The following is a 24,504-nucleotide window of genomic DNA, read 5'->3' as shown; positions in this document are numbered from 1 at the left end:
GGCAAGAACGCAGGGAGTGAAGGGTCTTGCCGGGGGCTTCCTGATTTCAGTGCCGAGGGGTCCAAATAGAACTTTGCAGGGGTGAGGGAAGGGACTCTGGCCAAACTTGTTCCCCCTTTCCCAACCCAAGCCTAATTTCTCTCATAATAATAATCAATAAAAGGAACTAGATCTGAGATTCACTGAAATGGGGGAACCTTCTTTACACTTAACACTTTTAGACAAAGGCCTGGAGCAAGGCAGAGATGGAGCCAGGGAATCACAGCCAGGAGGTGTCAGAGATTTGAACCCAGGACTTCCTGGTTCTAACGCTGGTCCTCTGTCCCGTACCTAAGGGGATCTCTCCAGAGACACATACTTTTTTTTTTAAAGGGGCTGTAAGAACAATCATTAACACACAAGCCTGAATTAGCCCATGGTGGACCATGGAGCAATGGACCAACCAGGGCTGGGATGTCACAGGACCCACCCAATCACAGCACCGGGAGCAATCCCTAAATGGCCACGGGGCTCCGGCCACATTATATCACGGGTTATTTCTCCAACCCCACTTCTCAGCCCCGTGGAAGTCTGCCATGTTGGAGAGAGCGCTAGGCCTGAACATCCAAAAAGAGCCCCAGACATTTCCTAGCCGTGTGACCCCTGGGAAATTTCTCTTACCTCACCGTGCTTCAGTTTCCTCACCTGTAAAATGGGGATAATAGCAGTACTTACTTCCTGGGGGGGTAGTGAGGATTACATGTGATACATTCATAAAGCACTTCTAGAACACTACTACCGGGCACACAGCTGGTAATAATAAATGCTTGTTTCCTTCCTCTCCTGCCCACGTCTTCCCCCCAACGGCTCCAAACAAAAGCTAATTTAAAGCCCTTTACAATCCAACTCCCGCTTATTTAAAAGCAGATGTTCTGAGTTCAAACTCCATCTGTCACTACTTATATGATCCCAGAAACCCCATTATTGTGCAATTGGTTTTTTCATCTGTTAAAGGGAAGTGGGAAGTGTCTGAGATGTTTGCTAGTTGTAAACTTGTTTCTAAGACCCCACTTTTCCAGGCTCACTTTACATTACATGCCTTTAGGTTCTCTATCTTTCAATCAATCTGGCTTCTGGCATCTTTCCCAAACTAGGTACACAGCAAGCGCTTAATAAATAATTCCCTACACCCTCTGCTTCCCTCCTTTTGTCTTTCTTTGTATCTCCAGGACTTGAATAGTGCTTGGTATACAGCAGGCACTTAATAATCATACACTCAACTAAAAAGTTTTAATAAAAACGACTATATAAATAAATCATAGACTCCATGTTGTTCTTCCCTCTCTTTGCCTTTCTTTCTATCCCCAACACTTGAATAGTGTCTGGTACACAACAGGTGCTTAATAAATAATAAATAATATAAATTTATAAATAAGCAAACAATGCATTCCAACTTGTGCTTCCCTCCTTTTGCCTTTCTTTGTATCCACCACTTGCATAGTGCCTGGTACACAGCAGGTGCTTAAATAAATCACGCATCCTATCTTGTGCTTCTCCCTTCGTCTATCTTTATATTCCTAGCACTTGCATAGTGTCTGGTACACAGCAGACACTTAATAAATAATGCTTGCTGACCGAGCGACTGACCGAATGCTCCGCCTCCCCGTTTCCACAGCCTGTCGCCCTTCGGTTCCCTGAAGCCCTAGCCGAGGTTCCACCCCGACTGTCGGCCCAGTCGCTATGTATTTTCTCTATTTCTCCATGGGAGCACACGTTGCTTCCCCCTCGAGAGCACGCTTTGCCTTGGCAGGCCAGCACGTGGCCCAGGGCCCTGGGTAGGGTTGGTGCTTAATAAATATTGGTTAAGAACCATGATCCCGGAGTCGTGCTGAAACAGGCCATCCACCTCCTCCCGGGGAAACGAAGAACCCAAGAGTGGTTTTTGAGCCTATTTTGGTTCCGTTTTGATTTCGGGAACATGGCCAACTGGGGATTGTTTTGTTTGCCGATGACTATGAGAAGGTGGGTATTCATTCAAAAAAAAATTAAAATAAATACTGGTTCCATCAAAGTTGGAAAAAAGTAGAAAATCAAGATCTTTGGCCAGACCACAAACACCGAAAGGTATACAAAAGAGTAATTCAGGTTTGAGTGTGATGGATAAAGAAGAGATCCAGACAAAGGAGCTCTAAGAAAATACGAAGGGAGGCCCTCCAGGAGGGAACCTGAAAGTCTATTTGTCTAGAACTCATTTTCTCTTTTCCCAAGGCACAGCAGATGACAATTTTTCACTTGGTGTTCAGTCTTTTGAGTCATGTTTGTGACTTTACGTGGGATGCTAGAGAGGTTTGCCATTTCCTTTTCCAGGTCATTTTACAAATGAGGAAACTGAGGCAAAGAGAGTTCAATGACCTGCCCAGGATCACACAGCTAGTGTCTGAGGGCAGATTGGAACTCAGAGAGAGGAGCCTTCTGACTCCAGGTCTGGTGCTCTAGTCACTGTGCCACCATGTGACAGATCACATGGGTGCCTGGAAGACCCGAGTTCGAATTTTGCCTTAAGACACTGTGTAACTCTAGTGAAATAATGTCTGAGGCTCAGTTTCCTTCTCTGTTAATGCAGGGGTTAGACTCAACGGCCTCTCAGCTTCCTTTCTTGCTCTAGCTCTGTGTTCTTCTGTTCCTATCCAGAGACACGGCGAGGATGCAAGAGCTGCCTCCGGGATCAGGTGGCCACATATGGCGAGCCAGAGCCTGCAAGGCCATCTTGCAGACTAGTAAACAGAAGCAATTTACTTACGGCTGCACAGGGAGTAAGTTGAGTCCAGCTTCTTTGACTACAAATATTTTGATTTTTCCATTGTAAACGCATAACTAAATACAAAGCAAGGCATTTATTAAGCACATACTGTATGCACAGCACCTATGCTTGGGATATAAAGACAAAAATAAAGTTATTCTTGTCCTCCCAGAGCTTTTATTCTATTGTCTGTGACTCCATCCAGAATTATATGGACAGTCCATAGTTGTTTTCCCAGCACCAAACAATGAACTGCTCTGCTCTCTGAGCCTCAGTTTACTCAACTGTAAAATGACGGGGTTGGGCTCAAAGGTCTCTTAAAGAGCTTTCCAATTCTTGAGCAAGAAAATCTCAAAACCTTCTGGAAACCCTCAGTTTCCCCCTGTGTCAAAGCTTCTGATCTTTTCCAGTCAAACAAAAATTTAAGTCACTTCCCTCTCTGGGCCTCAGTTCCCTAAGCTTCCTTTCCAGCTCTTCCTCTGCTTCCAGCCCCTGACTCCATTCAGGCTTTCTGGGCATCTTGCAGGAAGGCCCGGAGGTGCTCACCAGAGGGCACCCTTGAGCCGAGCTGAGCGGCCAATGCCAGGCCCTCGCATCCCGGAGCCCAGGATGGGAAGGGACGGATGCCCTCGCCATCCCGAGAAGGCTTCTCTTTCCTCCTGCCTCGGTAACTGGAGGCCTGGATCTCCTCCACGCCTCCTCAGCTCAACGTGTCAAGTGGGGCCCCCAAAGGAGATCATATAGCGCCAATTCCCCGGGCGCCCGCGGGCCCCCGCGCCTCCGGAGAACCCGCCTCGCTGCGGCCCGGCGATTTCTCTTTCTCCTCAGACACCCCGGGGTGGGAGGGAGGCGTGTGCCATCTGCAGGCGGTGAAACCCGAGCCCCCGATAGGATTTCCTCATTGTCCCCGCTCGATGCTCCCCGCGATTTCCGGAGCCAGAGATGGCAAAGGGGCCTCCTCCCGGCCCCCAGAGAGGGGGAGCAGGGACTCATCTCCTGATCAGGCTTTCAAGTAGCTGCACGCCCCCGGCCCAGATGGGAGGCGAGGGGAGACCCAGAGTCCGTATGAAATTAAGAAACCTCCATCAACAGGCGACGTCAAATGCAAACCCCATTTCCCTGTTCGTTTTTCTCCAGGCTTGAGCACCTAAATCAGTGTCCCACAGGAGGAAACTGAGGCACCAAGAGGTCCGAGGATGAAAAAACCACAGATTCGGAGCTGGACAAGACCTTAGAAAGGCAACCTTCTCACTGTCACTTGGGAACAAATGGCACAGTCGGAACTCCAACCTCAGTTTTTGTCACCTGCTAAGGGACACTAGTGGACGAAATGGCCGTGGAGGTCCCGAGCGGCTGCAGACGCTGATCCTACTAAGAACCTGCTACTCCGGCCTTACCGGGTCACCTTTTAATTACTGTCACATTCATGAACTCGGCCTCGCAACCAAGGGTGGGGGTGGCAACTTTTACTAAGTGTCAAGGCAAAGCCCTGACCCCCTTTTTTCATCAAACTGGGTGTGGGAGGGGATGGTCCTGAGCTATCCCACTGTGTGTGGAAGGGGGTGGTCCTGAGCTATCCCACTGGGTGTGGAAGGGGGTGGTCCTGAGCTATCCCACTGGGTGTGGAAGGGGGTGGTCCTGAGCTATCCCACTGTGTGTGGAAGGGGGTGGTCCTGAGCTATCCCACTGGGTGTGGAAGGGGGTGGTCCTGAGCTATCCCACTGTGTGTGGAAGGGGGTGGTCCTGAGCTATCCCACTGTGTGTGGAAGGGGGTGGTCCTGAGCTATCCCACTGGGTGTGGAAGGGGGTGGTCCTGAGCTATCCCACTGGGTGTGGAAGGGGGTGGTCCTGAGCTATCCCACTGTGTGTGGAAGGGGGTGGTCCTGAGCTATCCCACTGGGTGTGGAAGGAGGTGGTCCTGAGCTATCCCACTGGGTGTGGAAGGGGGTGGTCCTGAGCTATCCCACTGGGTGTGGAAGGGGGTGGTCCTGAGCTATCCCACTGTGTGTGGAAGGGGGTGGTCCTGAGCTATCCCACTGGGTGTGGAAGGGAGGCACCTTGTGGACCTTCTCTTGAATAGGTGAGTAGGGTTGGCCATCAACCCAATCTCAAGGGCCAAAGTAGCTCTCACTTGCCATGGGTAAAGTAGGTAAAAAGTAGGGGGAAAGTTAGAACAAATCTTCCATGTCATTTAGTAGACAGATTAAAAGCTGCATTCAATCCCTATTCCAAAGAAGTCTTCAGTCACACTTCTTTCTAGTAAATGCATATGTTTGAGCTGGAAGAGACCGTAGAAATTAGCCCTCTCAACCTTCGTTTCGGACATTCCCTCCCCAAGAGGCCTTGGATAGATTTCTGACAGTCTGGGAACTCAGATGGGAAAAAAAACATATCATTATTTTCGCTAACCTTTGGTTTCCTTTATAATAATTATATAATAGTAATCCTCTGTATTTTATGCATTTAAAAATATTATTCTAAAAAATAAGAAATAAAAATGTCATTCCGTTGTACCGGACAAAAAAGGGCCCATCCATGACACACGCACGAAAAAGCTCCAGACTGACCCAAATTTCACAGATGAGGAAGCGAAGATTTGAAAACTGAGGAGACCATGTGTAGCAAAGGGAAAGTTGAGACTCAAACCATCCTCAGATACCTAATTAATTCATAATTCATTTCCAATACTGTTTCTCGTGCCCAATCCAGTTTTTAAAGTTATATAGAAATATGTAAGGTATATATAAGGAAAAAAATGTAATCCATAAGGAGGGTACTAGGATCCCAAAGATGTCAGCAAATATATAAATATAGAGAGAGAAATATAAATATATACATATACAGAAATATAAATTATATATAAAATAAATATATATGTATATATAAATACATATTCATATATAAATACATAAAATTATTTAAAGAAATCAAGAAAAGCCCAATAGTTAATATAAAATTATATAAAGAAATCAAGAAAGGCCCAATGGTTAATATAAAATTATATAAAGAAATCAAGAAAGGCCCAATGGTTAATATAAAATTATATAAAGAAATCAAGAAAGGCCCAATAGTTAATATAAAATTATATAAAGAAATCAAGAAAGGCCCAATGGTTAATATAAAATTATATAAAGAAATCAAGAAAGGCCCAATGAGTAATAGATATTGGCTAATGCGGGGGAAGTAATTGACAGTGAAATTTACTAGTGGATGGAACATTCTTGTATCCGCCCACCCCCACCCGGGCACGTGCCATTTATTCCCGGTCTCTCGCTGGGATCTGGCCATCCAAGGGGATGGATCTGCTTGGATTTAGGAGAAAATCCCCCCAGTGTGGAAGCGAGACTAGCACAGCTGCGCAAGTGGAAGGCCCCGGGAAGTAACCTGAAACCCAAAGGCCAAGAGGCCACAAGAAGCCCAGAGGGGGACGCGGCTGTGAGCCACCCAGCCCGGGTTAGACCCCACTGGCCTAGGGTGGGCCCCTGTTTCAGGGGCTGGACAATGAATCCTGGAACCGGAATCTTGCCTCTTCTACTGCGTTGTGGCTCTGGCAAGCAAGAGGGGATGGACGGGAGCCACTGGAAGTGGGTCTGGGGAGCCAGTTGTTAAATTTTCAGCATTTATGCCTTGGAAGCCCCGGATTCAAATCCTACCTCTGAACCACACTGACTTTGTGACCCTGGCAAGGAGGGAGGTGCTACAGTCTCAGTGGGAATGTTTATACCTCAGAGACCTGCAAAGCTGTAATTATGATGATTGTCTAGACCAGGGGAGGGGAACATCCGAAATCGTTTGGTCGGGCCCCACCAAGACAACCACGGGCAACGAGGGTAGGTGCAGCAATCACACCTCCCCCCCTCTCTCCTTGAATTCCATAAATTGATCATTTTGTAGGCGAATGAGGTTATAAATATTCAAATGGCCCTTGACAGGGAAAAAAAAATTCTCTACCCTGGTCTGGACCGGAGAAAAGGGTGAAAAAAAATTCTGTGATGTCTATTCAATTTAAAAATGGGTCAGAGGTACATTACCCTCCCCCTCTCCACAAAGAGCTGATTGTTAAACATGTACCACCGGCACTCTCCCTACTAGAGAGTCACTTCTCAGTGCTCTAGGCCGCCTTCAGGCTCTATAAATTGCAGAGAATCCACCTTGGGACAGGGAATATCCTCAGCTGGAAGTTAACCACGTAATGAAAGCCTGAAGTGCCATCCCAATCCCCAGCTCTAGCTGGGCCCAGAACTTTGCATCTGCTAACATCCTAGATGATAGAATCAGGATTCTTTGAGAGTTTTCGGGGTTAGCACATTGGGCTGAACTGAATAGATACAATTTAATTGAGAAATGTATAAAAATCTACTTGGGCTTAAAATATGATTTAAGAAGTACAAGCCAGGAGGAGGGGAGAGGTTTGTCTGAAAACGATCTGGAGGTCTAAGTGGGTTGCCACAGAATGCTGCGGCAGGCTCACACACTGCATGTAGAGAGGGAGATGAAGGGCGGGGGGCACTGTCCCCCGGTCAGACCCCACGTTGGGGACTGTGTTCCATTCTAGGCACACCCACAGTTCGGTATGGCTGCTGATAAACTGCAGGGTCTTCAGAGGCAGCGTAGAGAAAGGTCTTCAAATCAGTGTACAAGAGGAAGACAATTATACCTTTCTCAGCCTCAGTTTCCTCATCTGTACATGGAAGGGAAAATAGATTTACCTCTAAAGTGCCTCAGAGAGGGAGCTGGTTAATTCGGAGAAAAGACTCTGCAGTATCTGAACAGATGTCCCAGGGGTCCTGGGTTCAAATCCAGCTCTCCTGCTTAATAACTGGGTGACCTCAGTTTCCTTTTCTAAAACTAAACGGTTTTCCTGTTCCAGATCTGTTACCCTGTGAAGTAGGAACCACGTGGGCAAGAGAGAGAGTGAAGCTAATGGTCAGGAACAATATTCAAAGACAGCCAGCTGGCACGGCGGACTTGGGAGCCGGGAAACCCTAAACTGAAATCCTGCCTTAGGCACATCCCAGCCATGAACTCCCTCTGTGCCTCAGTTTCTTCATTTGCAAGATGGGTCTCTCTGAGAGACAGGAGCTCTCCACCATCACTCCCGTTCACGTACGGGTGGGACTGAGGGGTAGGGAGGTCCCTGCCAGCCCGGACCCCTCCATCGCTTTCTCAGAATCCCCACAGAAGGAAAATCAGAAACTCTCTGCTCCAACCCAAACCCGGGCTGCCAAGGGCTGGCGTCCCGCCGGGGACACACACACAAAGCCTTGTCCTGGGCCCCAGGACAAACCGGAGTCGCTGCCTTTTATTAGCCCGAGACAAATGGAGACCAGGCTTTTTTATGGGAGAAGTGGGCTGCTCCCCGTCTCCGGGCATTTTCTCTGGCTGTCCCCCATGCCGGGAACCACCGACTGACTGAATCCCTGAGAGGGAGAGGGAGAGAATCTCCTTCCTCGGCCCGGGCACTGAGAACGCAGAGCTAGTGGTTTGCAAAGCCCGTATTTTGGGGGGGAGGGAGGAGCACAATTTAAGCTATTGTAGGAAAACCCTCATTTTAACTGCCCTGAGGTTCTCTATGCTATCAGAAAAGGCCCTGGTGCCCGAGGATGGGCTGGATTAAATGGGCTCTTCAGGTCACTTCCCACGATCTGGCCTTCTGGGAAAGGATCTCATCGGGGCGGCCCAAAGCGGGCAGTGGGCCTAAAGCCAGGCGGGAAAGAGCTATGGAAGGAAAACTCACAGGAGTCAAGAAATGCAAGTCCCTTCTTTATAGAGGTGGGAAACTATGGGGGTGGAATAGCACATACACTGTCCCACAAAGGGACAGAGCTTTAATGGATTTCTTTTTATTTATTTTTTTGCTGAGGCCGTTGGGGTTAAGTGACTTGCCCAGGGTCACACAGCTAGGAAGTGTTAAGTATCTGAGACCAGATTTGAACTCTAACTTCATGGCTGGTGTTCTATCCACTGAGCCACCTACCTGCCCCCCCCCCTTTTTTTCCTTAATCACTGACTGTCATTCCCTTGGGAGGGAAGCATTCATAAATGAAGGAGATATAAATATAAAAGTTCACAATAAATAAAACAAGAATGCTGAGTCTGGAGTCAAAAGACCTGAATTCTAATCCTACAACTTCCACTTACTCTAAGATTTCTGTCCTCCAGGACTCATGGTCTAAGATAAGTAACTTAAGTACTTTGGCCCTCAGTTTGCTTTTTCCTATAAAAATTGTGGATTATAGGATCATAGATTTTGGGGGAGGATCTTAGTTGAGCATCATATTGAGTCCATTTCCTCTATTTTGCAGATGAGAAAACTGAGGCTGGGAGCAGGGGAGTGGACAGAGAGTCTAAGAAGTAGCATTTACAGCAGAGCGAGTGTCCCAAGGCTCGGCAGACCAGAAGCCAGATCCTCTTGCTCCAAACGCCTCATCGTCCTGGTAACGGGCCAGGCAGGGCTCAGGGAACAAGGACCAAACCGAATTAATGGATTTTCCGTAAGCTTTTGTCCCAGGGGCCTCAGCCCGGTGCCAGAGGGAGGAGGGACTGACTAACGGCAGAGGGCAGAGACGCGGGAAAGCGGTCCCGGGAAGTGGGGGTACGGCCAATGCAAATCCGGGACCCTCATCAGCATTCTGGGAGATTCTCCACCTTGTCAAGCAAAGGGAGAAGGAACAGCTGACGTCAAAGCCGGCTCTGAACAAAGGCCAAGTTCTCGGGCCAGCCCCGGGAAGAGGCCATGGCCAGCATCCCCGAGCCGGGCTGGGTGAAAGGATCAGCTCCGGCCTGCTTAGCCCCAGAGCATGGGGATGGGCCAGAGAAGCAATGGGAAGAATACGAGGGAGAGAAAGAGCTAAACTTGGGGGAGGGAGACCTCAGCTCAAACCCTGCCCCAGATGCTTACTGGCTGTGAGATCTTGGGCACTTAAGCTGTCTGCCTCAGTCTCCTCATCTGTAAAATGAAGGGTTAGACCCAATGGCCTGTAAATCCCACGGGTGAGGGGCAAAGGGGCAGACGAGGAGGAGGAGGGCAGGCCGGGGGGCACTCGCAGAATCCCCGCAGCCTTTTCCGAGAGCCCCGGCCGGGTCCCTCGGGAGCCGGCCGAGCCGCGAGCCGGCCAGAGAGTGACGAAGAGGAAAGGAGGATAAAGGGGAGAGGAAATCGTCCTTCAGCTAAATGAGGCCAAAGAAGCTCGAGGAAAGAAGGGACTCCGATAAGCCCGGACTGTAAAAAAGGCAGAGGGTTTTCAATGGCCCTTGTTTTCCATTTAACCTTTGTCTGCTCGGGAAAAGTTCAGCTCTGATCAGATAGGCAGAGGCAGTGCCATCTGAGAGGGGGAGAGAATGCCCAGAAAGAAAGGAGTGGCGCGGGAGGGAGGGAGGGATAGCCATCGATGGACCTGGGCCTGCCCACGCCAGGCCATTTGAGGAACTGGAGCATGTTTTAGGGCACCTGAGCCGCCTTCCCAAGTGCCCATCTATAAAGTACGGCATCGGACCGCTCCTTCCAGGTCTCACATTCCCCACCAAGCCATGCTCCCTTGGATGCGCGAGTCACTTAAACTCTCTTTCAGCCTTAGTTTTTCCTTCTGTACAAAGAAAAGATTCAAATGAGAGCCCTTTCAGGGGCCCTCTTCTGAACAATATCTACCTTTTCAGAATTAAATGCACAAAATAAAATATTGAGGATCACAGAGGAGATTAGAATCCACGGCCTCTGATTAAGAACCTTGGACCTTAGAGAAGGTATAAATGGGCTTTCCTAAGGGGTCGTGACCTCTAATTGATGGGGGAAACACAAGCTCCAAGGGGCAGCTCACTCCATGCTTTCAAAAGTTCAAAAACGCATCCCTCTGTGGACGGTAACCCTGCCTCCAGGGCCAAGCAGAATGTCTATACCAGGATCCACAATGATCCACATCTGAACAGGATTAATAAGTCCCTTCTAATACTGGATGCCCACCTCTTCCTTCTAATTCAATCAACCCAATCAGCACTGATAGACATCCCAATGAAAACGAGACAATCCCCGCCCTCCGGGAGTTTACAAGCTACTGGACCGTGCGCCATGATGGTGATGTATATATTGTCTCTCCAGATAGAATGGAAGCTCCTTGAGGGGAGGGCAGGAATGGTTTCCTAGCAGCTGGAACATAATAAATGCTTATGGATTGATAAATCTCAGTCCTTGGGGATCCCCCTTGCAAGTTTCCTAAAATGGGGCCCTCAGAGTAAGGGATTGGTAGTTCACAGTGAAGATCTTTACACGTCACCCAGAAACACTTTTACGAATCCTTTTTTTGTGTCAGAGCCACCTTGTGGCAGTCTGATGGCCCCTTTTCAGAATTAGATTTTTCAATGCATAAAATAAAATAATTAGGATTATAAAAGAAAATTAGCATCCGTGGCCCCCAGTCTAAGAACTCCTTACCTAAAGGTAGATGGGCGTCACCAAGGCTTGAGGGAGTGCCACAGTCTGATCTGTGAGAACTTCTCCCTTCCCCTTCCCAGGGGCTTAGTATTCCCTTCTGTAAAATGGGTTGGATGAAACAATCTCTACATTCCCTTACAACTCTAAATCCTGTGATTCCAGTGGTTCTGTTCACCAGCCTTCTGCTAATAAGGGCTAAGGTCAAACAGGCTTTTTTCAATTGGATATTCATGACTGAGAGCCTCATGAGACAGCCTGCACACACAGGCCTGAAACTCAGGGAAAATCTAAGGCCATTTCTAGAGAAAGAAAGCCTACCAAGAGTACCCATCGGAGTAAGTTTCTAACGCACACCTAAGCTCCCCACACGGGAGAGAATGAAAGGAAAAAGAAAAGGGGCAGCTGGGTAGCACAATGGGTAGAGCCCCAACCCTGAAGTCAGGAGGACCCGAGTTCAAATCTGGCCTCAGACACTTAACACTTCCTAACTGTGTGACCCTGGGCAAGTCATTTAACCCCAATTGTTTCAGCAGAAAAACAAAAAGTCCAGCCAGACTTGATCATCTTTAGAGAAACATAATCAATCAACCAATAGGTAAACATGAATTAAACATTATGACACACACTGTGCCGGGAGATAGGATATACAGATTAAACAGTTTCTTTTCTCAGGGAGCTTACATTCCAGAAAGTATACCAACATATACTCATATAAGCAAATACCCAAACAGCAACACGCATTTATTAAGCTCCTACTATATACGAGACACTGTGCCAGGAAGCAAGAACACAAACACTAAATATTAAAACTACTTGGGGATCTTATATTCCACAATGTATGTCAACAAATACCACATTAGCAAATACATATCAACAAGCATTTATTAAGCCCCTACTACATACAAGGAAACGAGGATACAAACACTAAACAGTACAATCCATGATGTATGTCAATACATACCCATATAAGCAAATACAAATGAACACTAATTAAGCCCCTACTATAAGCCAGACACAACACATATTCATATAAGCAAATACAAAAATTAAACATTTATTAAATCTCTACTGTATACCCGACATTCGCCTAAGTGCTGGAGATACAATGATCAACATTAAATAGCCTTTACCCTTAATTCTCCTTGCTTCTCGTCCATGCCCGGCAGAAGAAGTGGGCCGACTGATGTCCAAGCTATAATGCTAGATTCCGTCTGCCACTTATTTATTAGGTTTGACTCAATCCCAAGGTGCCTCCCCGACATAAACAACTAATAACTGTGACGACTTTTCCAACAGACGGACCCGAAGCATACGCAAGGAAACCAACTGCAGGTTGGCCACGGTCACAAAGATCAGTGGTTAAATAAGACATCAGAAAACGCAATAGAACATACAGATCGAGACAAAATAATTCATTGTGATAAGGGAAGAGCCAGTGGTCAAAAATAAACTCCAAAAAGAGTCTTCAACAACCAAATAACATCAGTAAGAAAAACCTCATTCAATAGATGCAGCAAAGACCTTTGGAAAACTTTATATCCATTTATGTTTTAAAAAAGCACACAATGTAGAAAAATGCAGCACCACAAAGGACACCAAATTAAATTGGAAGCTCTTCAGTGAACCACAAAACTTTCATTCAATTTTGTATTTTCAGATCTCCTTGACTTATTTTGACACATCCCTTCCAAGTCGAAAAACAAAAAAGTGAGCCACGTAAAAATCCGACTCACTTCTCTCAAGGGGACCTCAAAGCGCACCACGTGAAGCCCAGAACGTGGCTCCGTTCCTTCCACTTCACACCGGCGCAAACGAAACACAACCCGCCCCACTGGACCCAAAAGATCGGCCGAAGGACAGAGGGAGGTACACCTCGCAGCCTTGCCCGCCGCAATGAAATGTCCCCGCACCAGAATCCCTACAACCCAAGGAGGAAATCAAGGCAGAACAGCCGAAAACTTACCATAAAGGGCTCCCTTTTCTTGTCTTTGCAGAAGCTGTGACTTCTCCTGGGGACAGCGGTAGGAGTGAAACTTCTCAAGGGGGATTTATTGTTAGCAAGTTTGACCCTCTCTTTTTCAACTTCCTGTGGTGTCTAAGTAACAAAAGAAAGCAGCTTGATGTCATTAAAAGGGCGATGGACTTATGACTCAACAGCCGTGGATTCGAATCCTAGTTTTTTGTTTATTTTTTCCTGACCTCCCACCCGCCCCACCCACCAGGGTTCCCTCCCCAGTCTTCTCCCTCTACCTTTTCCCTCCCTTCTTTATCCCATTCCCATTAATTTACTCACCTCATCCCACTCCCTACTCTATATCCTACCTTATCCTATTTCCCTCCCCCCTTGTTTATAGATTGTGGGGGGTGCTGTACCATTCTGGGTATGTGAATGTGTGTATATACACACACACATATATATATGTACATATATACTTCCCCACATGTATATATACATGTGTATATACACATATACATACATGTATATGTGTATACACACACACACACACACGTATGTATTATTGCCCCTTTAACCATTCCCAATATAGTTGAGTCGATTTTCAGACTGCCAGCCCTCCTCCGCCATCTAACACCCCCGTGGCAATTCTTCCCCTATACATTCTACATTAATACAGCCTAATTCCTATTTTTACCTTTTCCTGGACAGTTTTGCTTTTTAGAGTCCCATCATTCTCGGCCGTACCCTGTGTTTTTTTATAGTTTTTCTATTCCTGGGTGACTCTGGGTAGGTCACTGTACCTGTTATAACACCATTTCCTCCTTCTGCAAATAGAGGCCCATAATCCTTGAAGATCTCACAGGGTCTTTGTGAGAAAAAATACTTCATAAACTTCCCAGCATGATAGTCGATCGATTAATCAGCAAACTGTTATTAAGCACCTACTGTGTGCCAGGCACAGGACTAAGCTGAGAAATGAGAACCATGGCTCCCTAAGAGGATTTTGGGTGGGTGGGGGTTCATTGGGCCAACACATATACCATTCCTAGTTAAATAGCCAATGGCTATCCAGCTATTCAGTTCAATTAATCAAACCCCAAACACCTACATTTCAATGCCTTTCTGGGGATGGGACACAGCTGTGGCTTCCCTCAGTTAGAGGGCAGAGCTGGAGGTCAGCTAGCTCCCGCGGCCGCCTTCCCACCGACAACAGGCCCGGGACGGCAGACACAAGGGAAGAGTTACCGAGGGGGGGAGAGGGGCAGCCGGCTCTGCTGCAGTGGGCGCTAACGGGGAGTGGAGGGTCTGGGTACAAATCCTGGCCTTGTTACTCGTCAGATGGGTCAATCTATATACATTTACCAAGGATTTATTTCCAGGAGTCAGGCACCTGATCAACAAGCATTTATTAGGCACCTAGTACGAGCCCAGCACTAACCTCTGGGGATATAAATAAATCAATAAGCACCTACTATGAGTCAGACATTATCCTAAGCTCTGGGGCTACAAATAAATCAACAAGTATTTATTAGGCACTTAGTATGAGCCCAGCCACTAACCTCTGGGGATATAAATAAATCAATAAGCACCTACTATGAGTCAGACACCCTCCTAAGCTCTGGGGCAACAAATAAATCAACAAGCATTTATCAGGCACCTAGTATGAGCCAGCACTAACCTCTGGGGATATAAATAAATCAATAAGCACCTACTATGAATCAGACACCATCCTAAGCTCTGGGGCTACAAATATATCAACAAGCATTTATTAGGCACCTAGTATGAGCCCAGCACTTTGTTAACCTTTGGGGATATAAATAAATCAATAAGCACCTACTATGAGTCAGACACCCTCCTAAGCTCTGGGACAACAAATAAGTCAACAAGCATTTATCAGGCACCTAGTATGAGCCCAGCACTAACCTCTGGGGATATAAATAAATCAATAAGCACCTACTATGAGTCAGACACCATCCTAAGCTCTGGGGCAACAAATAAGTCAACAAGCATTTATTAGGCACCTAGTATGAGGCAGCACTTGTTAACCTCCAGGGATACAAATAAGTCAATGAGCATGTATTAAGCACCTACAGTCAAGGAGCATTTATTAAGCACCTCCTGTGAGCCAGACATGATGCTAAGCTTGGGGATACACAGAAAAGTGAACCAGCCCCTGCCCTCAAGAAGCTCACTCTAATTCAATGTCAGACACACGCAAACACACGTGGGCAGGAGACAGACGAGAATCGGCTGGAGAGGGAAGGCTCTAGCATATGTCAGGGAGTTGGGAAAGGCTTCTCCCCTTCTGGGAGGGACCGGGAGCGAAGTCCCTCGGCCTCCCCAGCCTCCGATTCCCGTGATTCTCCCTTCACCATTAATGAAGGGACCCTGCTTTTGCCATCGGCTAGAACCGCCCCCAAGGGAAGGAGGGTGGGGGTCTCCCTGAGAGGCAGTGGGTGCAGCGGCTAGCCCCGAGCCTCCGCAGCTGGGGGTCCGAGACCCGCCTCCGATCCGGACTAACCGCGGGACCTCGGGAGAGAAACGCGCCCGAGCTCCCCGCGGGCATTTTCGGAGGGACCGGCCCACCACCGGCTGCCCCCTCCAGTTCTGACTCAGCACAAGTGAGCAAGAGGTGGGGCCGCTAGGTGGCGCCGTAGTGCACAGACGCCAGCCTCAGACAGTTACTAGCCCCGGCCACCTGGGCAAGTCACCTCCCTCTGTCAGCCTCAGTTTCCTCATCTGTCAAATGGGCTGGAGCACTCCGGTGTCTCAGCCAAGAAAACCCGGAGAATCAGGCACGAATGAAAAAAAAATGATTGAACAAACAAACAAGTGCTCAGAGGCAGAGCATCATATCCAGGACACGAGCTTTAGTCCAAGCCGGGGTGTTCCAGATAAGGCAACTGAGGCTGGGGTGGGAGACGAATGGGGTGACTGTGCTCTCCAATTCCCAGGAATGACAAAGAGAAGGAATCCAAGGACAGCGCAGGAAGGTTATTTGGGCGGGTGTGGGAGGAAGGGAGCTGACCCCGGACTAGGAGCCGGACTCCCCTCCCCCCCACTAAGAGGAGGAGCCCCCAGAAACATTACTGCTCCGGAGAAATGGGGGACAGGCACCTGAGCCATCCTTCCCTCCCTCTGGTTCAAGGCATGGGAGGGGACTGTAAAGATAGTGTCTCTTGCCTCTCTCTGCATCCTGTCTCTGGCTCTGTCTCTGTCTCTAGCTAGTTCTATCTCTGTCTCGTTTCTCTCTCTATTTCTATCTCTGTCTCTCTATCTCTCTGTCTCTACATCTCTGTTTATTTCTGTCTGTCTCTCTTGTCTCTTTATTTCTCTTGTCTCTCTGCTTCTGTCTCTGTCTCTGACTTTCTCTCTGTGTCTGTCTGCTTCTCTTTATGTCTATGTCTGCCTGCCTTTCTCTGTCTTTACATCTTGGTCTGTCTCTGTTTATCTCTAACTCTGTCTCTGTCTCTTTCGTCTCTACATCTGTCTCTTGTAGTTCTCTGTCTCTGTCTCTGTTTCTACATCTCTGTCGCTGTCTCTGTTTTTCTGTCTCTGTCTCTTGTCTGCTTCTATCTCTCCCCTCTATGTCTGTCTCTTTCTGTGTCTATCTCTGTGTATCTGTTAGTCTCTCCCCGCCCATTTCCACACAATCACAGTGCATTAACTTTTCTTAACTGATTTTCTTTGTAACAAAGGAGAGTTCATTGGGTGGGGAGTGATGGTATCTCTGGAAATGATCAGGATGGTTTTTTTTAAAAGGACAATAACAAAATTTGTTTTTAAAAATGTTGAATAAAAATATTTCATTGAAATAAAAATTGTATTTTGTTTTTAAATAATCTTACTGGTTTTAGATTGTTTTAATAATATTTTATTTCAATGAAATATTTGTTTTAATAAATTTGAAATTAAACATTTGTAATAAAACTTATTTTTAAATGAAAATCAACTCAAATACAATTTTTACTTAAGATTTTGATTTTCTTAATTATAATCTTTAAATACAATTTTATTTCATTTTTTATTTTTGTTTTAATAAAATTATCTTTAATACAATTTTACTTTTAAATTTATACATTTGTTATTTTTAAATAAAATCATTTTGTTTTTTTAATTCTTTAAATTTTTATTTTTAAATCAAATTTACCTTTAAATTAACTATTTTAAATGAAAATCATGCTATTTTAAAGAAAATCTTATTTTCTTTAAAAACTAATTTAATAAAATTTGATTTTCTTTAAAAACTATTTTTAAATTTAAATTTCTATTTTATCTTAAGTAAAACTTTAAATAAAAATGTTATTTTTTTAAATAAAAATTTTAATAAAATGATTTGGCATTTGCATTTTGGGCGAGATAAAAGACAGCAGTGGTTGATTAAATCAGGTGTCAGCCAAGCACCCCAGCCATCTGCCAAAAGATCCCTGGGCCCAGGAGCAGAGAACATGCCCTGTCCGAGAAGGGTCAGTTGGGAACGGTTTGAAGGCTTCTCAGATACACAGAAGGGAACAGCCTTCCTGCTGAAAACCCAAGTTTGGGGCCCAGGAGGTAGGAGCAGAAACCCAAGCCCCCGTGAACGGGACACACAGAGCCGGAGGCCAGAGCAGCTCTCCCGGGCCTGTGGCCAGGGCAGCCTCTAATACAACACTATGATTCTTGGGGCCTTTCTTCCCACTGGTGCTGCTGGGGAAGGATTAAATGTCACATTTCCATCAGCATTCTCCCAGAAGCCCTCTCCCCACGGCTCCCAGAATAGCAAGGCCATAGGCAGAGAGCACAGGCAAGAAAAGTTGTGGAACAAGTGAAAACAAGACAGAAAACATGAGGGGTGGGGGGCCTTTTGCTATGATCAGCCATGTTCTCTAATTAGTAAGAAACAGTAGAGACGGGGTGTGAACCCAAGTTCTTCCCACTCTCCTACACTGTCTCAATTAGGGTGTAGTTCCCCAGGACAATATAGAAACTGCTCAAGGACAGAGACAAATATTCGATGCTTTTTTTTTTTGTTCCAACCAATGCTTTCCTCAGGGTAGAGAACCCCGAGCATGGAAACTCCCATCATCAATGTAATTTACTCTTTGGATAAGTATGTTAGATAGGATTTGAATCGGGGTCTTCCTGTTCCAAAACTATCCCACTTGTTAATTACATTATACCTGCCTACCATGCAATAGGTGCTTAATAAGAGTCTAAATTGAAATGTACCGCCTAAATTAAGCTAAGGTAGGACAGGTCAGTAAATAAGTCTCTGAATAAGACCCGGAATCACTCCATTTCTGTTTGCCTCAGTTTCTCCATTTGTAAACGTAGGGAAAATAGATGTAGATGCTGTTATTATCATCTACTCAGGATTGTTACGAGAAACAAATGAAATAATATTTACAAAGCGGTAACGAGCACATCCTAAGTGCTTAATAAATGCTTGTCTCCATGAATTAAATTTTTAGGGACGAGATTAGACACCTAGGATCATAGATTTGGAATTTAAGAGTCCCCCTGACCTAAACTTCACAGATGAGGAAACAGGTCCAAGGAAAAACTTGTGCCCAAAGTTACACAGACAGTGAAAATGAGAGAGCCAAGTCCTCGGATGGAAACCCAATACTTGTTAATATGGTACCCAATTACTGGAGATGGGAGTGAGAAGAGTTGAGGATGCTTCCATGTTCACGAGTGGCTTGGAAAGATGGGGAGAAATTGGAAAGTTGAGGAAGAAAAATAATGACCCTAGCTGGGCCATGGATAATGGCATGGACTCACGAGTCACACAATCAGGAAGGGGAAGTCTCTCTTAGGTCATAGAGCACAGAATGGTGGAGCTTTGGCAGGGCCCCTAGAGACCATTTCCCCAAGCCTTATCTTTTCACAGGGGAGGAAACTAAGGCTCTGGAGCAGAACTATCCAGGAAACTCGGGGCTCTCCCCACTGATCTTGGACCTTATAATTTGGCCCTTTTGAGTTCTCCTAAGTGGATGTTTGTACTTTTTTGGGGGGTGCTACCCTGAGATTGGGAACACGGGAGGGGTGTTAACAGAAGTGAATTTCAGTAAATAAATACCTTCTGGTCCTCACTGGATTTGGCTTCCCAGTGTGGGAATACTCTGTAGGCCATCGTGCTCTCGAGATTTTCCCCTGGGAGACTCTTCTGGGCTTTTAACTGCTCTTTCCTTCGTTCCCGGGCCTCAGTTATGAGGGACAGGTTCTCTCGGACCGAAGCGGGGGCCGTCTTTTCTGAATAAGTACGCCTGATGTCCACGGGCACGTTGCCAAAGTCTGAGTCATAGTCTCCTCTCCTAACTTTCGTTCTCCCGTGGACAGAACCCACTTTCTCCCTCTTCCCTACAAAGTTTCGGGGAGCCCAGACTTCATCCTCAAATAAGACGGCCTCCTGAGCCACAGGAGAAGTCTTGGGAGACGGGCTCATCTCCGCGTTTTTGATATCCTTTAAAGGGGTGTAACTCCGGCCTTTGCTGTTCTGTGCCTTGTTCTCTTTTTTCTCCTCCTCCGCCGGTGTTTTCTTCCAGGGGTCAGAAGGCGAATCCAGGTACTGGTCAGAAAGCCCCGACTGGGGCACGGCCCAGAGCGGAGGGATGAATTTGGTGCTGGGAGCTCTCTGTCGGCTCGGTTCGTAAGTGGGGGACTCGGCCTTCTCCTTGCCTAGTTCGGGCCCGGAGTACGTCACGGGGCTGGATTCCTCAGGCCTGCGGCGTTGCTGCCCGGGGAGATGGGCCAGCTTCCTGAAATCCTGGGGCTCCTTCTGGCCTCTCCAGTCACACCTCTGGGACAGGTGATCTGCAGAACTCCTGTTACCTGGCCGCTCCCACTGAAACCCACTGTGGCCGGCAGGTACTCTTTCCTCCTTCCAGTCCCTGGGCTCACCGCCTTTCGTGGATTCTTCTTTATATTCAGCCATGAGGGCGTCGATGTCGAGGACACTGGACCTGTAAGCGTCCTCAGGTTTGGCTCGGAGTGATTCCGAGCCGTCCCCCAGCTTCCTCCTTCTCGGGGGGTCACCGGTCTTGGAGGAGGACATCATCTGTTCGGGAGCTCTGGAAGACCTCCTGCCGCCGTCCTCTTTGGACTCCCCGGGGATGCTGCTGCTTCTTTGGTTGAGCCAAACAGCGTCCACATCGATCACTCTGCCGTCGGTGTGTCTCGCCCTTCTCTCCCCGGGCAGCGACGGCTGGTCGCCGGGCCGGACGCTCTTGGGAAAGCCGAGGTTCTCCTGTTCCCTCTCTTTGGCCTGCCAGCTTTTCCTATTAAAGTTTTCTGAGGGCTCTCTGGAGTACGAAGGAGACAACCTGGAGTTTGGGGACGATTGGGACAAAAAGCTGAGTTTTCTAGAATTATGTTCGTCTTTGTCTAGCGAAGGGGCCGCCTTCCTGTTCTCATAAACGCAATTGTCTGTGTTACGTTCTCTTTTGTCCCCAGGGATCTGATATGTCAAAGCGAAATAGGTCTCCCTGGACTCCCGAGGAGATTCCATCTTTGGGACCGCCTCCTTCGCATCCAGAGGCAGGCTCCAACTCGGCTCCTTAGAATCCGGCCCGTCCTGGGCCTGCCGACTCTTTTTGAAGGCCGTGTCGCTGGGGGACAGGGAATCGGCCCGCCTCCCGAGCCTCTTGGCTGGCTCCGAGACGAAGGGGATGAAGTCATCGCACTTCATGTCGTGGGGCAACGTCTTCCGCCGCCATCTCTCCGAGATCCTCGCCTCCACGCTCCCCGACTTCTTGACTTTAGCTTCCGACTCCGCGGCCTGGGACTGGTCCCATTCACTTTCTTTGCCCATTTTGAGAGACTCTTTTCTCGAAGACCTTGAATCTTGTTTTTTTACTCTGAGGTCAAAGTATCCCTCTTTCGCCATGGCCCTACGATCCATCCAGGGGTAAGAGCTCGTTAAATGATCAAAGTGACTCTTTGCTTCCACCGGAGGTTGAGAGCTGGCCTTGCTCACGTCCAACGGGCCGACCCCCGGATGCACGCTGTAGGGATCTATATGGGACGCTCTGACCACCACGGTCTCGGGAACCTGAGGCGGGCTTTCTTTTTCCTTGGCAGTGTGGCGGAACAGCCTGGAAACTTTGTCATTGCCCACCAGACCGGAGGTCTGGTCCCGGTTTATCAAAGTGGGTTTCTCCACTCCTTTGTTGCGCTGCAGTGAGCCCCCACCCAACACAACAGGCTTAGGGGTGACCGTCTCCAGCTTCTCCTGGGCTTCCCCCGCCAAGCCGGAGGCTGGGGAGGGGGCCATTTTCACGTCCGGTCTCCCCTGATGCTTCACGTTCACCTCCTCACTCCAAGAGCCCCGCGCTTCCCTCAGGGAAGACCACTGCTTGTTGGTCCGGAGCGCCGCGGCCTTTTCCTCAGGGGCGGTCACGACGGTCTCGCTGAGGATCCGTTCCCCGGGCGTGTGTACAATGTCGTATCTCGGCTCTATTCTTTGGTGAGGATTTCCCGTCTGCTTCCCAGAGGAGGCATTCCATCTTTCGCCCCCAGCATGCTTTTCCAGCGGGGCGGCATTCACTGGGTCTTCATCCAGCAGGATGTTCCAGGGTTTCTTCGCACTGAGTCTCTCGGCCCACTTGGAATTCTCAGACCTGACGTTCCCTTTGTCCCCCGGCCCCTTCCCCAACCAGGACGCTTTCTCTGCTCCCAGGCTGGGCGACGCGTCGCATCTTCCGGCCGACTCGCTGGAGGACGCCAGCAGGGGATGGTCGGCCATGGTGTACCTCATCACGTTGTGTTCAAACACCGTCGCCCACACGGTCTGAAAGTCCCCATCGTCTTCGGTCATGGTGGCCGGCGGCTGGGCTTCGGGCCGACGGGGGTCCACGGTGGAATCCTCTCTCGGGAAGGGGGAGCCTTCTGTTTCGTGGCCGGAGCTCAATTTCCGTTCAATCTGTCTGGATTTCTCACAGGGCTTCACAGGCTTCCACTGGTTTCTCCCAACAGACGCTCCATTCGAATCCGTTCTGAACAAAACGTGCCCTTCTTTAGTCTGGGGGGAGGAAAAGGAGAAAGAAAAAAAAACTCAATATTGAAGAACTCAAAAAATAGAACAGGCCAGTGAGGCTAATGTAAATGGCTTACATGAGGCTCCCCGGATGAAATCTCCTCCTATTTAAAGGGGGGAGACTTTTTCAAATAAATCTGGGGTACATTCAGATCTTCTCCATGATGTACTCTGATAACTATTCAAAGCAACATTAGAGCAAAAAATTCACAAAATGACCAAACTAATTTAGAAAAGGTGAAGGGATGACATGAAATGGTCACATGTCTGTTCACCTTTTTCTAAGGGGTGTTTTGTTTGGGTTTTTTTTTTTACAGGTGGGGGTTCAGTCTGCAATAAAGACCCATTGTGACATTAAAACCTCTGAAAAAGGAGTTGGTCACAAGGTGATCTTGCCAACAGTTTCTTTTAGAAAAGGGCTTTAAAGAAAAAATAGGCTCAGTGGGATGTCCAAAGATACGCGGTGGAGCCGAGAGAAAAGTGCAGATATTAGGGAAGGATCACAGGTCCTAGAGGCAAGCTTTTGATCTCTTAAAGGCCCTATTCCCAGCACTATTTCAACCAGCAGGATCCAAACCCTTCCACTGGGCTAGACCTTGGGTATATGGAAAACAATGAAGCAGGCCCTGCCCTCAGGAAGATTCCATTCTATGGGGATTCTACCACTGGCTGATATCAACTGTAAGGTCCTCCACGGGCCACCTCCCTCACTTCCCAGAGGAAGATCAAAATTCAACCAGTTCGTTGGCCAACTCTGCTCTTCACGAGGAGCCGTAGTCAATCCCCTGGGGCCCACCTTCTGGCAACGGGTCTCTCACCGTCTCTAACAAGGCTGGTCCTTGGACCCCAGACCATCACTGGGAGAAAGGGAGGGTTTTCTGAAGCAGGTGGAATTATGGGCTTCCCAGATTATAACGGTTTTTATTTTCTTTTTTTAGTGGAGAAAGAGGGTCCCATGATATCATTAGTATGGGTTGATCTGAAATCCGCTGATCCAAACATAAGGATCCCTCTGCTTTATGTTGATTTAATTTTAAAATGGGATGCCAGCTATGAATTACGGAAATTTTTGTGAATTATCTCCCAATTAACATTTTAATCTGGTTTTGGCCCACACTTTCCCTGGTAAACCAGATTGCAAGCAGTTGTCCTTTGGTCATTTTTCAGCCACGTCCAAGTCTTTGTGACCCCATTTCGGTATTCTTGGCAAAGATACCAACGGGATTTGCCATCATCTCTTTCTTCAGCTCATTTTGCGAGTGGGGAAACTGAGGCAAACAGGATGAAGCGACTTGGCTAGAGTAACATAACTGAGGCCACATTTGAACTGAAGGATATGATTCTTCCTGACTCTAGACCTAACATTCTATCCATTGTACCTGCCTCAGATTATCAGCACCTGCTCCACAATTTATAATCTCAGTGTTGCCTAGACATTAAAAGGTTGAAGTGACTGGCAAGTGATATGTGAGAATGTAGAGCTGGTCTTCCAGTAAGGAAGAGCCAGGTTCAAGACCTGCCTGTGGCTGTAAAACCTGAGAAAAGCTACCGAATCCTGTCATTCTATATTACAACACAAATTTTTTTAAAAGAGAAAGGGAATCCCCAGTGCGGAAACAAATCTTCAGTTTAAGAAAGTTTCCTAGGGAAGAATTTATGGCCAAAGAAGAACTAAAGAACATCATGAAATGCAAAATAGATAATTTTGATTAAATTAAAAAGGTTTTCTGTTCATACCCTTTGATCCAGCAGTGTCTCTACTAGGTCTGTATCCCAAAGAGATCATAACAAAGGGAAAAGGACCCACATGTGCAAAAATGTTTGTGGCGGTCCTTTTTGTAGTGACAAGGAACTAGAAATGAGTGGATGCCCATCGTTGGAGAATGGCTGAATAAGCTATGTTTATGAATGTTATGGAATAGTAATTGTTCTATAAGAAAGGATCAGCTGATTTCAGAAAGGCCTGTATGAAATGATGCTAAGTGAAGTGAGCAGAACCAAGAGAACACTGTACACAGTGGCAAAAATTATGTGATGAACAACTGTGATGGACTTGGCTCTTTTCAACAGTGAGGTGATTAAAGGCAATTCCAATAGATTTGTAATGGAAAGAGACATCTGCATCGGAGAGAGAACTGTAGAGACTAAGTGTGGATAAAAGCATAGCATTTTCACCTTTTGTTGCTGTTGTTTGCTTGGTTTTTTTTCTCTCATTTTTTTTTTTCCCCTTTTGATCTGATTATTCTTATGCAACATGACAAATGTGAAAAAATATTTAGAAGAATTGTACATGTTTAACTCTATTGGATCACTTGCTGCCTAGG

At 47.2% G+C, this 24,504-nt stretch overlaps 1 protein-coding gene across 1 annotated transcript in view; it reads right to left on the bottom strand.

Annotated features, from left to right (window-relative positions):
* KIAA1671 (KIAA1671 ortholog) overlaps positions 1–24,504 on the bottom strand; it is a 210,837-nt gene that overhangs the window by 101,841 nt on the left and 84,492 nt on the right. Inside the window, 2 exon segments of the mRNA XM_051973010.1 lie at positions 13,171–13,302; positions 19,226–22,165. Of these exon segments, the coding sequence (XP_051828970.1) occupies positions 13,171–13,302; positions 19,226–22,165 (3,072 nt within the window).

This window comes from Antechinus flavipes, chromosome 1, assembly GCF_016432865.1.
Source record: "Antechinus flavipes isolate AdamAnt ecotype Samford, QLD, Australia chromosome 1, AdamAnt_v2, whole genome shotgun sequence".
Taxonomy (NCBI): Eukaryota; Metazoa; Chordata; class Mammalia; order Dasyuromorphia; family Dasyuridae; genus Antechinus; species Antechinus flavipes.
Note: the sequence above shows the minus strand (reverse complement) of the source record. Positions and strands in the feature narration are given on the sequence as shown.